The sequence below is a fragment of the Hippocampus comes genome, unplaced genomic scaffold (genome assembly GCF_001891065.2).
Source record: "Hippocampus comes isolate QL1 unplaced genomic scaffold, H_comes_QL1_v1.1 scaffold237, whole genome shotgun sequence".
Lineage (NCBI taxonomy): Eukaryota > Metazoa > Chordata > Actinopteri > Syngnathiformes > Syngnathidae > Hippocampus > Hippocampus comes.
The window spans coordinates 2,247,750-2,261,045 of NW_017806159.1; the positions used below are offsets into that span (position 1 = coordinate 2,247,750).

General features: G+C 41.5%; 1 protein-coding gene across 3 annotated transcripts in view; it reads right to left on the reverse strand.

The window, feature by feature from the left end:
* LOC109531313 (FERM and PDZ domain-containing protein 4-like) overlaps window positions 1-13,296 on the reverse strand; it is a 38,786-nt gene that overhangs the window by 3,019 nt on the left and 22,471 nt on the right. The window contains exons 1-14 of one of the 3 annotated variants that reach the window (XM_019895553.1): window positions 12,884-13,275; window positions 8,251-8,411; window positions 7,880-7,982; window positions 7,099-7,144; window positions 6,254-6,358; window positions 5,279-5,386; window positions 4,933-5,064; window positions 3,289-3,408; window positions 3,017-3,153; window positions 2,476-2,602; window positions 2,151-2,240; window positions 1,842-2,024; window positions 1,600-1,732; window positions 575-1,528 (exon numbers count right to left, since the gene is read on the reverse strand). In XM_019895553.1, coding sequence (XP_019751112.1) covers window positions 575-1,528; window positions 1,600-1,732; window positions 1,842-2,024; window positions 2,151-2,240; window positions 2,476-2,602; window positions 3,017-3,153; window positions 3,289-3,408; window positions 4,933-5,064; window positions 5,279-5,386; window positions 6,254-6,358; window positions 7,099-7,144; window positions 7,880-7,982; window positions 8,251-8,329 — 2,317 coding nt within the window. In that variant the 5' untranslated portion in view covers window positions 8,330-8,411; window positions 12,884-13,275. Of the gene's footprint in view, window positions 1-574; window positions 1,529-1,599; window positions 1,733-1,841; window positions 2,025-2,150; window positions 2,241-2,475; window positions 2,603-3,016; window positions 3,154-3,288; window positions 3,409-4,932; window positions 5,065-5,278; window positions 5,387-6,253; window positions 6,359-7,098; window positions 7,145-7,879; window positions 7,983-8,250; window positions 8,412-12,883; window positions 13,276-13,296 lie in introns of those variants that run through there. The other 2 variants (XM_019895551.1, XM_019895552.1) reach the window with 2 other exon arrangements.

Below are 13,296 nucleotides of genomic sequence, written 5' to 3' on the forward strand. Positions count from 1 at the left end.
TCATTGCAGGCATCTCAGAAATGATCATGTCACAGAATGAGGGAAATGGAAAGATGGTCGTTGAGTGAGTAGGAGAGCATGCATTAATTGTTTTTTTTTGTTGATTACACAAAAAATACCTTTCTGTATGACATCGCGTAAACTATTTATAGTGGTGTCATCTAAAAAGAAATTCATTAAAATCTGAAGACATAACCTGGCCATAAAGGCTTTTTAAAAAAATGTTTTGTTTTTGTTTCAGGGTCTACTTTGAGGTAATGCTGACAATTTATTTGACAGACCTTTATCAAGGTAGCTCGCTGAAAATGTTGACAGGTGTTTGGTTTGGTAGTAACAAACATCTGTTTAGGTGTAAACTATAAAGCAAACAACAAACAACAGATCTTCACATACAAACAGTTTGGTCATGAAAATGAACGTGTATGCACAAATGAATGAAGAATCTCACACAAATGGAAATATAGAACAAAACGGGCTTTATTGGAAAAAAAAAAATAACAGCAACAAATGAAAAGTGAATGGCTGGGGTATTTGTGATGTTAATGAATGAATGTTACAATAGTAAAAGGGGAACCTGTGCTGTTCTCAGACTGTGCTGGTTCCTCCGATGCAGCAAGAGCCTCGAGTGCCTGCAAGGTGGACACAACAGCTTCGTCAAGGGGTTCCCCCTGGTTCTGAGCTCTGTGGGCGGGCACTGAATCTATGAGGGACACTGGAATATCATTGCGGCCCCCCTGGGCTTGACTCCCTGACTCCTGCTGCTCCTCCTCATCTGAGCTGTCCCTGAAGCCAGGAGGAGGGGCAGCAATGGCCAGGTTGAGAGAGTGCAGCAGCACGTCATTGTCCTCCTCGTCGTTACCCTCCGGTGGCGGAGGGAGGGAGGTCAAGTCAATGATGTCATCGCTGGACCCCGAGAGGGAGAGTAATGCGGGCTTGTCAGTGTCACTCATCACCATGTCCTCTTCGCAGCTGATGTCATCCTCGTCTTCCGCGTCATCTGTTGTCTCTGCATAGCAGATATCATGCAGCAGCGGCTCCTCAAACATTTTGGTGGAATACTGATAGCCATCACCTTCTTCTAGGGCGTCCATCATCTTGTAGTCCTCTTCAAGACGCCTGTACATTGGGCTGTGATTGTCTATAATCTCTGAACTGTCATCCATCAGTCTCTGGTAGCCCAGATTTTGGGGGTTTACAGTGTCTAAGGGAGGATCTCCAAAAATGAAAGACACCTTTGCACTCCTGCAGGATTCTTGGCCTTTGTTTCTTGGGACATTAAGGTATGTTTGGGTGGACGGTACCCTGCAGAACTCTGCCCTTTCAAGCATATATACTGAATGCTGAGCTTGGTGGATCTCAGCCATGTAGGCAGGTTGGCTTTCACATCTGCCGCGGTCGAGGTATTCACACTCCTGGTCTGAGAAATCCTGGCTGCACCTCTGGTTGATTCTGTCTTCGTTTCCCTTTTGGGGTGTGCTATAGGTATACTCGATGGCCTGGTAGTTCTGCTTGATCCTTGCTGCATGGCCTGCAAAGAGGAGCCCAAATGAAAGAAAATCTATGGAACGGACCAAGATATTCTTGACATCGTGGACATACTTATATCCATACTGTCTGTGTTCTTGGCCACATTGAAGATGGAACGCCGAGAATCCACCAGTAATCTGTAGTATCCAGCAGTCAGGCAGGCCAAATTCATTGCATCAGTAGACTCCATTAAAAGAGTGATGGGCTGTGAAAGAAGCAAGAAGGTAAACTAACTACACAGATCATTTTGAATGATTTATCACGACATGTAAACTGATTTGCACTGGGGGGAACCTTATAGAAAAGATTCCAACCTTAACATCCAGAACATGGAGCTCCACACGAACTTTGTTTTCATCTTCCGCATACATCTCGATGCGATTGACGTGGCTGAAATCAGCCAGAAGTGCCACCAGGTTGGTTTTGGTGTTAATCACATGGCTGATGCCATATTTGGGCCCCACCAGCAAGGTCACCTCGGTGTGCTTCTCGCCTTGCTGTGAAAAGAATCAGCATAAGTATCACTTCCTCAGGTACAGTACTCTGGAGAGTTGGTTTAATCTCATCATGCATTATGCCTCTCCTTAAAAATAGTCCGATATGACTAGGATGGTTTCACTTACAATAAGTGTCGACTTAAACACCCGACCTCCATAGAGCCTCAAGTCACTGAGATACTTCAGATAATGGACCTTAGCCTGCAAGGCAGTCAGCTGCAATTTGCAACACGAGATAGAGTCAGAAATAATTCACAGCAAAATTTCTCAGCAATTTCATGTGTAACTTAGTCAGTGTAAAATGTTTTGTTTCACAACCATATCAGAGGTGTTATGAAACTCCAGCAGGTTGAGGAAAATATATATTTTTTTCTTTTTTTTTTAAGTGCAGAGGGTAAAGGGGAATATGGAGATGAAAGCAACACGATGACTATGAGTCTTTTGCCTTTACCTTTTTACCAGGTGGAACCAGATTCTGGTTGGTTTTGAGGATGTGAGTGAGTGCTTTTTTGATGTTCTTCTCTTTCATACTGGACAACACTGCAGGAGGGAGGAACAAGGCCAACCCCCACTCCTTCCTGTGGATATACGATTCATAAACATGACAGAAGATCAATCAATTGTGCAGGAAGAACAGTTAGATCCTCTTTTTTTATCGGTGTGTATGGCCCTGGCATGTCACTCTCTGGGTTATTAACTCATCATCAGCTCATGCTGGCTTTACCACTGCACCCTACCTGCTTGGCGCAGGTAGAAATAGTACCATGGAGTATCAATTAAAAACTTGCAACAACGAATACAGCTAGAGGATACCATGCAGTTGAAAACGGCAGTATCCGAGCACTACATTATTACAGCGCGACTTAAAATATATGGATATGGACCCGGGCAAGAATAAGCGATTGTATATAATGAAACGACTTGAAATTTTGTAGACTCCCGCTTACGAGTTTGGCCCCATATCAACGCAATGTGTAATCCCTTCGACTTACTCAATATACTTGAGGGATACTTTCTGGGACTGCTTGGTATTGATGGTTAGAATGTACATTTGCAGGGCAGCCAGGCGGAGGGCAGTGTCATATTTCAGCTCTGACCCAAATCGCTCCAGTACCACATCATTACAGCTCTTGAGACGTAACAGAGAGAGAGGACAAGAGGTTACATTACTGACTTGAGTGAATGAGTACACAACTCACAACTACAACACATTCGACTTGGCGATACATCCTAATATCTTTAATATTGATCTAGTGTTGCTCACCTGGACATAGAGGTACTCAAATGCTATTGCATCTCTCCTCAGCAGCTCTAATGGGTCCTTTGGGACAAAAGTGATGCGAAAAAAACACTTCATCTTGTGTGACCCTGGCCTCTTTGTCACCTAGAGCATTAGCCCAAGAGAAACACTGTCACATGAAGTCGAAATTCACACTTTCTTATTTCCATATTTATTCGACACTGTATAAAATGCATGATCCAGTTATTATTGAACTTCTACAAGATCAATTGGTGTGACAAGAATTGATGTCGAATGGTCATTTGCTTTCTTGCGCATTTCACTTTAGATCATGATGCAGGCATCCTGAACTAGGTTATCTCATTTGCGCAGATTGTAACAGCAGCATAGTTGTACAATTGGAAATGTGATCAAATTATCTGGGGGAAAAAAAATATGCCTTGGATGTTGTATTTTGGAGTTTGAAACCCCTGTCATGCCGAATGTCATCATATTGTGCAAACGCTGTGCACTTATTCATCTGTCAGCATAGCGCTAACTGTACTTTGTTTTGCTCCTTCAATTCGCTTTTTGGAGCTTTTCAAGTGACACAAATGCTGAAGAAGGACTTTCCTTGACAAGGGTTACCAAGAGACAGAATTTCAGAAGCGAATAATAATGATGATGATAATAATAATCATAATAATAATAATAATAATAATAATAATAATAATAATAATACGAATAGTAATAATAATCAGAGCAACTTCCCGGAGTCTTCACGGAGACTTCAGGGTTGTCTACCGCTGACGAAGCTTCTGTGAGAGAAGCGAAACGTCCTTTTTTGTTTTTTTTTTTGTTTTGTTTTTTGTTTTTTGTTTTTTACCCACAGGTACAGATGACGACTGACAGAACCCTTTCTACGATGGAACTTTCCTGTACGACTGAGAGCCTCCACAAGCATCTTGCGGTCAATAATCAGAGTAATAATGTATTGAATGTCCCAATCACATTTATTTTGCACAGAAGTCTGAGTCATTTGAAGTCCCGATCTGATACTTTGGCAATGCATTAAAAAAAAAAAAAAAAAAAAAGTAGTGCATACAAATTGTCACCACTGTTCTATCTAGTGCAGCAGTGGTTGAAATCAATAAAACAAATCAAATATTTTTTAGACCATATCTCTAGTGGAGCACAAAATAATGATGTAAACACATTGTATTTAAATATCCTGATTGAAATCTGGACAATAAAATTTAGCATATTTAATAGACTACAACCTTAAATGATCATGCTTTATGACATTTGAAAATGAAGAAAATTAAAACATCAGATTTTTTTTTTTTTCACCCAATGCTCATCATCTCAATATTACGTGATTGGATTGGAACAGCCCTACACATATCCAAATCGGATGTGGACTAGGCTTCACTAAAGAATACCTGATCTCCTGTTCAAGCACAAAATAATCCACCCGTTTCCCACGATTTTTTTTAATGGACATTTTCAAGATTCACTGTTTTTAGACTCCTACAACAAATATAGCACTAAGGTCCTGAGGTCACTCTTGGAAAAGATACTTTTAATCTCAAAGAGTTTTTTTTTTTTTTTTTTTTTTTTACCTGAATAAATAAATGAAATGAATGAATGAAAAACACTATCGGACACAACTAAAGTGTGCTGTCTCACCTGAGTTAGCATTTCTTGCTCATGAAGGAGCATCAGTTTGCTGGCCGATCCTTCAGCTCTATGCTCCAGAATCAGAGAGAAGTGTTCGATGCTCTTTATGGACAGCTTCTCTTGCAGTGTCAAAATGACATCCTGAAATGCAAAATGTCATTACATCTTGCACAGTAATGCAGGAAGATGTGGTCTACTCCTCGCAAAGAATTGCCTTTTAATAGTTAGTCAAAATTTCACTGAGAATCTGAGTGTAGCTACACCCCCGTAAGGTCACATTGAACAGTATTTCGGGAAACAATGCTAAATCGGTTCGAATCATACAACAATATTACAAAGAGATATTCTCAGCTACCTTTATAGATGTGTTGCTGTCAAATTTAAACGATTTTGTCTGGCCATTCTCCAGGTAGACCTTGAGAACATTTGGCATGAAAAGAAGTGAGTTGTCCTTCACAGTTTCCTGAGAGAGGAATGAAAAAAAAAAGACTCAGCAGAGAAAACACGGAAAAACAGACACACTGTTTTAAAATCACGTCTGCTTTGTTTGTTTGTTTTTTTTGGTGTGGAGACCTGTGAAAAGCCAGTTACTCAATTGTTAATGATAAAGACTGGAAACAGCTGACTTGGCTGCAATCATTTTTCATCGGGCCAAATTATAATGAGCCACATAACCCCCTAAAAAGATGGCCTCTTACCAACTGAGCACACATATTTGAAATCCTGAGCAGGTAATTAGTTGCTGCAAGTCACCACTTTACATTTGTTCTCATTTTATAACCAAAGAGAGGAAAATCAATTTGTTGCCACAAATCTCCCGATGTATCATTGCATTTGCAGAATTCATAATTTAAGGGCTAATGTATGCGTCGGAATTTGACTTGTATGCATGCATCAAATAAAACTTTAGTCAAATTTGATCTTTATTCTCTATCAACTAAACTTTTGAGTGGACCTTGGATTCCTTGCTTGGCCCAATGGGTCTGTTTTAAGGTTGACCTACCATCTCCTATCTGTAGGTTCCTTGCAACACTTTCTGATTCAGCACTGCGGATTCACAGTTTGTTCTAGCTGTCTGAAGCCCAAGGGTTAATTACAAACTAGAGCGATGTATCAGGCTTTTCAAAATCAGGTCCCTCACTGAACACACGGTGGTTGCGCTCTCTTTGTGACACATTTTACAAACCGGTGAAGTGCTTTGTGAGAGCACGTGCTTCCATCGGTCCGTCACGCCTACACACTTTCTATTCCGCCATGATGAAAAGAAATATTTGCCTTATCTGCTCTGCGTCAGGTTCAAGAACACCAAAACGTCGCGTGTGTGACTCACAGGAACCTGGCCGTTGATGATGACTTCTTCTGCAAAGCGGACTTTAACGGGATTTGTCTTTAACTTGGCCTTTTTGGCTGCGCTGATGAACGCCGACTTGGGTGACTTTGGGAGGGAAAGAAGAAAACATGAGTTTTTAAAGGGTTTTCGGGTCCTTCGCAAATGAGTCGAAGACACTTTCTTCCCCATCTTTATCCACATTCAAAATGTATCCTCCTTTGAAACATAATAACCCCGCTCACCATCAAGTGTGTCATTGAGGCTGCAAAGAAACGTCTGGTAAATGGAAGTAATTACAGACTGCAATAGAAGAGCTGCTCGGTCCTCTTGGGTATTACGAAACTCGACACAAATCCTTTCTTTTCTGCCATTTAAATCTTTCTCCAAATTTAATTGCTCATTGAAGCCATGGTTTCTTCCGATAGAGCTCTATTGATTAATCCCCGATTATTGGAGAGAATTACAATGTTCCAATTCGTCTGTGGCATAAACCATTGATATGCGCTCATTTTGATGGAAAATCAACTATGATACGACTGACTGACTGGCAGGTGCATCAGGCAATCAGACCCTGAAGACAAACACAAGAGAGACTAGGAGTCAAGCAGAGTTGTCTCACAGGGAGCATGCGCAAAGAGCGACAGTTTGTGTTGGCTCAGTTTAAGGTCATCATTTGGTGCTTGGTGGCTGGGAAGTTTGGACTTGTCTTTGAGTTATTCTGGGGTCTTGCCAGGTTATGATGTTACACCATGAAAAGACTCACAAAGGCTGTACATTTGGCTAGTGGTTATGGGTCACATATTTTCAGTACCTAACAAATGAGCATGTAACCGGAAGACACTTACCGGGTATGGCTGAACAACAGTCAACAATATGGACTCCTTGCAGCTCCTGTTAAAAACAACAACAGAGCATATTCTTATGCTTTGAGTCAAGGGGACTGATCATCTAACCAAATATTGTCATCTTTCATATTTTGTATTTATTTATTTGTTTTCCAGTTGTACTCTTGGCAGCTCTGTGTTCCTCATGGAAGACAACAAAAAGCTTCAAAGGAGGAGCCATTCTTGGGCACCTTTCCCAAAATGAATTTCATTCATGTCACACGTTGTACCATACTGCGGTTGCATGCTCACATTCAGGATTTGGATTTCTTTGCCAAAGTTTGAATCATCATAATTATTCTAGTGACATCCTGTTATCAATTAGTCAATTATTTCGTGGTCCAATGGGATTCCTTCCATAATGCTGGTCCACCTTCATATTTTGAAGCCACTTTTCCGTCATGGAAAAATAAATAATAATATCTTGAATATATTAAAAAAAAAAAAAAAAAAGCTACACACAAATTTAGAGTTTGAGACTTGAAGAATTTTAACCACATAAATGAGCAGAGATCTCACAAGCTTAGCGCAGTGTAGGAGATGACTTCAATGTCCAAATTCCAAAGTATACACCAAAAGAGCATCTACTGTACTTTAATTGAAAGTATAAAAACCAAGAAATGTTGGGTAGTGTTGGCCAGCATGTTACTCATGCGTGGTTTGATAGTCCGCATGAAAATGCATGAGATGGGCCATACTGTGTTAGGCAGATGAGTCAAAGCGTCTTCTTGTGTTGTCCTACCTGACGAGGTCAATCACCCTTTCCCTGGGAGCGGAACTGACTGGCTCATCATTGATCATGATGATCTCGTCCCCTGGGATGAGCTTGCCCTCTGATGGACCCCCTGTTCACACACATGGCAAATAAGTTTGATACAACTACATACGACTACAAATCAGGCATTACCCCCCTTCCCACCCACCAACACCATTTCCTGTGTCAACACCTATGAGCTTGCTCATCGAGTCTTGTTAAAATGGATGAATCATTCAAGTAGCGTAACCCGCTCCGGATTTGTCTTTTCTACTTTTATGCAGTAGTTGCCCTCTTCCGGGCCAAAAGTGTTGATAATTGGATGAGTCACTGTCATAGTAAAAGCTGAGTCACTTTACCTGGTGTGACTGAGCGAACCACCACAGGTTTCTCACTGCCTGCCACAAAGCCAAAACCAAGTACCGGGTCTCGTCTCATCTCCACCTTCCGGGGTGTAGGTGGCACAAACTTGTCTCCATCTAGGCGAACCTCTTCCAGGGAGCTGCTCTGGCTGAATTGGCTGTGAAAATAAGACAAGGATTCTTGGCATTATATTAATTGACTTAGTTTTACTGTGAACTAATTGTTATGTCTGTGAGAGGGTTTTGCACACAGAACAAATATTGATCAAGATGTCAGCCTCAAACGGCAAACATTCTTACATTTTTGTCTTCGGAATTACATACTTTGTCATGGGTTGGGAAAAAGGTTTTGTTTTGACCTTTGGAGTCCAAGGACTTGAGTGATCTCAGGGCTGAAGGACTCGCAAGAAGGACTCACTCCATGTCATCCATGGCAAAAACGCCTTTCTCTGCATTTCCTTGCATCTGGGTCATTTTAGCGTGTAGTGATAAATGCTGCTTGAGTCCCACAGAGCAGCATTCCAGGTGTATTGTCCCAACTTTAGAAAACTGTCACGCAGGATGGACACATACAGTACCTGTACATGCAATTGCCACATAGTTGGGGCAAGTTAAAGCAAACAAAGTATGGCTGATGCTGTTGCCGGCATGTTCAGAGAGATCAATTTATTTTCTGCAATTGTATATCTGTTGGATATCTTCTACCAACATTGTCAATTCCAAACTCTAAAAAATCGCTTGTTGTATGACAATGTCAGCATTCATAATTTGAATGCAAAGCATTTTGTATTTTCCATCCAGCCTAGAATCACAAGCAGAATCTTGCCAGCAATGTTGGTTAATTAAAGCCTTGGGCCTAGGCAGACAGTGTGTAATTCACATTTATCCTTGACACGTGTGCTATTCGGCAATAATTACTAACAATTAACCGGTCACAAAACAAAGGCGCAGAAAAATCTGCCGGTTGCCAAAAACAAGAAAGGAGCAAAAAGTGCAGCACAATGCTCGATACAATAGCATATGGACTGTCAACTTTTGGATGATGAGAATGTTTTATTCTTATGTACGTCTTTAAAAAAATGGCTTTAAAATTTTTTGAAGGTTTTGGACAAGCAACAAAGAACAACAGAGGAGCGTTTTGAATATGGACCACCGTTTGTATGGTACTCTGTTGTGAATATATTGATATCATCGTCAAAGATTCAGAACTGTATCGTTAACTGACTTTCTGTGTAACTCCATTTTTTTTCAAGTCAAACATATTGTGCACCGTTTACAACGTAATCTCCATTAAGGCGGGGTGTTTAATGGGATGTCTGGTGGTAAAGTGGAGCTTTCTGTTATTACGCTTCTTGGAAATGTTGACACTTTTTAAAATTAGAATCGTAATATCTTCCAGTAGCAGACTCTGGCTATGAAACAAACAGAGACAGCTTTTATTAAGGCCTGAACATGTGTCGTAGAAGGCCTCTCGAAATGGCATGATTGTCCTTTATCACTTATTGTTCTTAATCACTTATTTTAGGGCTTTTTTTCATACACAACTGACAACATTTTGCAGATGGTTTCACCCAGGTCAAAATGTGAAGTAGCTCAATACTGTCCCCCTGCCCTTTCAATTTGGAATCTGAAAATTTGTCAGACATGTTTACCAAGTGTCGAACCACAAATTAAAAAGACACGTAAGGTCTGCCATTTGGTTTGATGGTGTCATTTTATGGCCATATTGGTCACTTCTTTGCCTTCAAAAACGAATGTATCCATGAAATTCTGTACATTTGTGACCAAATGTGAACTTTGTTTGATGGATTTGTCATGCATGGCAAGTTGTATGACATGCGACAAAACTCCAGGAGCCAGATCCAGGAGCGCGGTGGTGGCCTTTGGGAATATTCAGAAAATTGTCCCAAACGGCCGCTGTATTCACGGGCATCACGGACACCCAACCCCACCGTCTACGATCATTTCTTTTGCCACGTGACTGCCGCGCCCATTTGTTTTTCGACAAGTGACCACCGCCGTCAATGACTAGTCCTGTGTCGAATTTTGCTCCCAGCACGGCCAGATCAATCACCTCATATTGTTTATATGATGAAAGTCCCATCCTAAAATGATTCATTGCCCCCGCCCTACTGGCAGAAGTGTACGGATGCAATAACTCTGCTCTGACGCTGTGATTAACTTCCGACTCAGTATGTGGATCAAGTCCATCTGGCACAATTCAAATTTTTCCTGACGGTTTTGGAACGATGAGGACCTGTTCTTCCCTATCATTTTTTAATATAATTCAGTCTCTAAAAGAACTTGCCACATTTTGGTGACCATCTACACTTATCATTCATTGTTTTGTTTGCTTAACGCCCGAGTGAGGAACTCAACAGATTGTCAAAACCATACGGATATGTACAGTCTCTTCCCCAGTACCGGCCACCTGCTTAACATGGCTTCATTCCCATTGTGCAGACAGCCTTGCAAGTGATAGCCCCTATTTATATGAATTTAGCAACTAGCATATCTCCACTAAGATTTTTTACTAACGCACAGACATTAGCAGTTTGTTTGCATTTGGATTTCATTTTGTGGCGCATGCCCCAAAACCAGATAACTGCATCACGCCGACAATTGCTCCACGGGAACAATTTAAACCTTGGAAAGGACAGAGCCGTGTTGAGCTATGTTCTCTGCTCACACCTGTTTCTTATTTTTTTTTAAACCATATTAACAAACAATGACTCATGTTCCTTTGCTTGTTGTTTGAAATCTCATTCCTTCATTTGTCAACGTTTGAGAACGAAACGTTACAGCCAAAATCGTCAATGTATTCAGGGATTGAGTAGTGTGTGTGGACCTCCATGGGTCTCCTTCACTACCAAAATCTTTTTTTTATCCATTAGGCCCTAAAATTTAAGGCCATGTACTTGCTGCTCATGCAAAAGTATGCCAAATAACTCCGTTGCGTTTCGCGTCACGTGATGCTTTTACACAAATAATTCAAATGCGGCTCCCCTGTGGATCTTTGAAAGGGAAGTCAAGTCAGAAATGTTCTTTATATGTTCTATGCACCCCCATTAGTCTAAACATGGTATATTGATTAATATTACATTTGTGGAATATGAATTGAGCAGAAAAATCTGTCCGTTTTTATCCATCTCACGGGGTGGCCATTATGCCACTTGCTGTCAACTGAAAATGACATCACAGTGCCTAAGGGCTCAGCTTAAAAACATCACGTCACCAAACCCTGGAAAAAGGTGAGCCTTGACTGTCATTACCCGAGCTCTTTGGCACATTGACGTCATTTTCAGTCGACAGCAGGTGGCAGTGCAAGGCAAAATGGCAGTCAGTGGTTAAGAACAAGTTTTTTTGAAGTGGGGCCGTGCGTCACTCAACATTTTTACATGCTTTCATATCATTCGTTAGCTTCGTCATGCCAGCAAACAAGCTGGGACTGAATCCACAGGGTTTCTATTGCTTGCAGCCATTTAACCTCGATCGCCCCTGTCATCTGTCATGGCATCTCTGAAACCACTCGGACTCCACATACGCCAGTGCTATTATTTGATTGTCTTCCCTCAACATTTTGTGTCCCCCTCCAACATTGTCTCTCCAGACGGTGGAAAAGTACTGCGTAGTCATGTTTTTGCAACAGTGCGGTTTTGTGTAAGACACCCACTTCATATCCGTAGTATAAAGGGTTATCCGTGCCTCAGAAAAACCTTTGCCTCAAACCAGACTACTGGACATTTCCATCATATTTTGGAGAATGAGGATTATACTTCCTCTCTATGACTCATTACTGTAAGAAACCTGCTTCAACACGACTCAAGGCAAAGGTTGAGGATAAAGTAGGTTGTATTTTTAAGAATATGTTGGCAACACAAAGATTGTTCTTGTCAATCCGTCTTTCAAAGACCACGTTATTGACCCTTTATGCAATTACTTCTTGAGACGTGACGTCCTTGCGTTCAGCAGGACTGAATCAAGACCATCTTACAAGAAATCTTTGTCAAATCGTTTTCCTGAGGATGTTCAACACTCTTTCGAAATCACTCCCTAGACTGCATCACGTTGTTTTAATACCGCGTGTCATACTGTTAATATTAAACGGCCACTGGTTTATTTAACTGCGGCCGTCACACAGCCACGTTCCTTTAAGGAATGCTACCGACTTGCATTGTGCCCGCCGGCGCCGACACGCTCAGATGGCCAGTGACAGACATACAAGCAGACATTTGATTATTCATGAGTCCCCCCCCACAAATTTTGACGACCCGGGTCTGACGCCAGAACAGCCTCCGTGAATCTGCCTCATGCAGATGCACTCTCTGACTGCATCCAGCACTCTCACTTCTTATATAACACCTCTCCACATCACGCACGCCGGGCTACAACCCTTGTGTGACGAGGCTTCACCTCCTCTTTGGTGCATCATGTAAATACACATGACAGAGAGGCCAACGGAAGATAAACGCATTGACAAGCGGTTACGGTTCATTGGGTACAATCACTCTCTCTGTAAAGAAAACTTCAAGGAGTATGCAATGCAATATGTCATCACAAGCGCAGTCGACAGAACAACACTTCAACATTATTGAAGGACACGCGCAACGCAGACTTAGCATCTCTTTACCTTTATGTGACAGTTAATTCAGCCGAAATCCTCGAATGAATCAGCAGTGAAGTAGCAGTGCAAATGCAAATAACTGCACAGGTAAGTTTGGTAAAAAAAAAAAAATGTCTATATACATAATAATAATGATAATAACAATAATTTAAAAAAAAAAAGGAAAAAAGAAAGTCCTCTTCTGCATACAGGAGGCTGCGTGCAGAGTGCGGTGGGTGTGTGAGAGGGAGAGTGTGGTGTGCAGGGCATAGAGAAAAAAGAAAGAAAGAGAGAGAGCGCACAGCAGGGTAAGGAAAAGCGAATCAGTATTCCGAATGCACAGATGGAGACGCCGTGGACGCAGTGACGCTGCTGGAATAATCATAGCTTTGCCAAGTGGTCTGAAACATCTCGGGGATGGAGTTCCTTTAAAACACTCA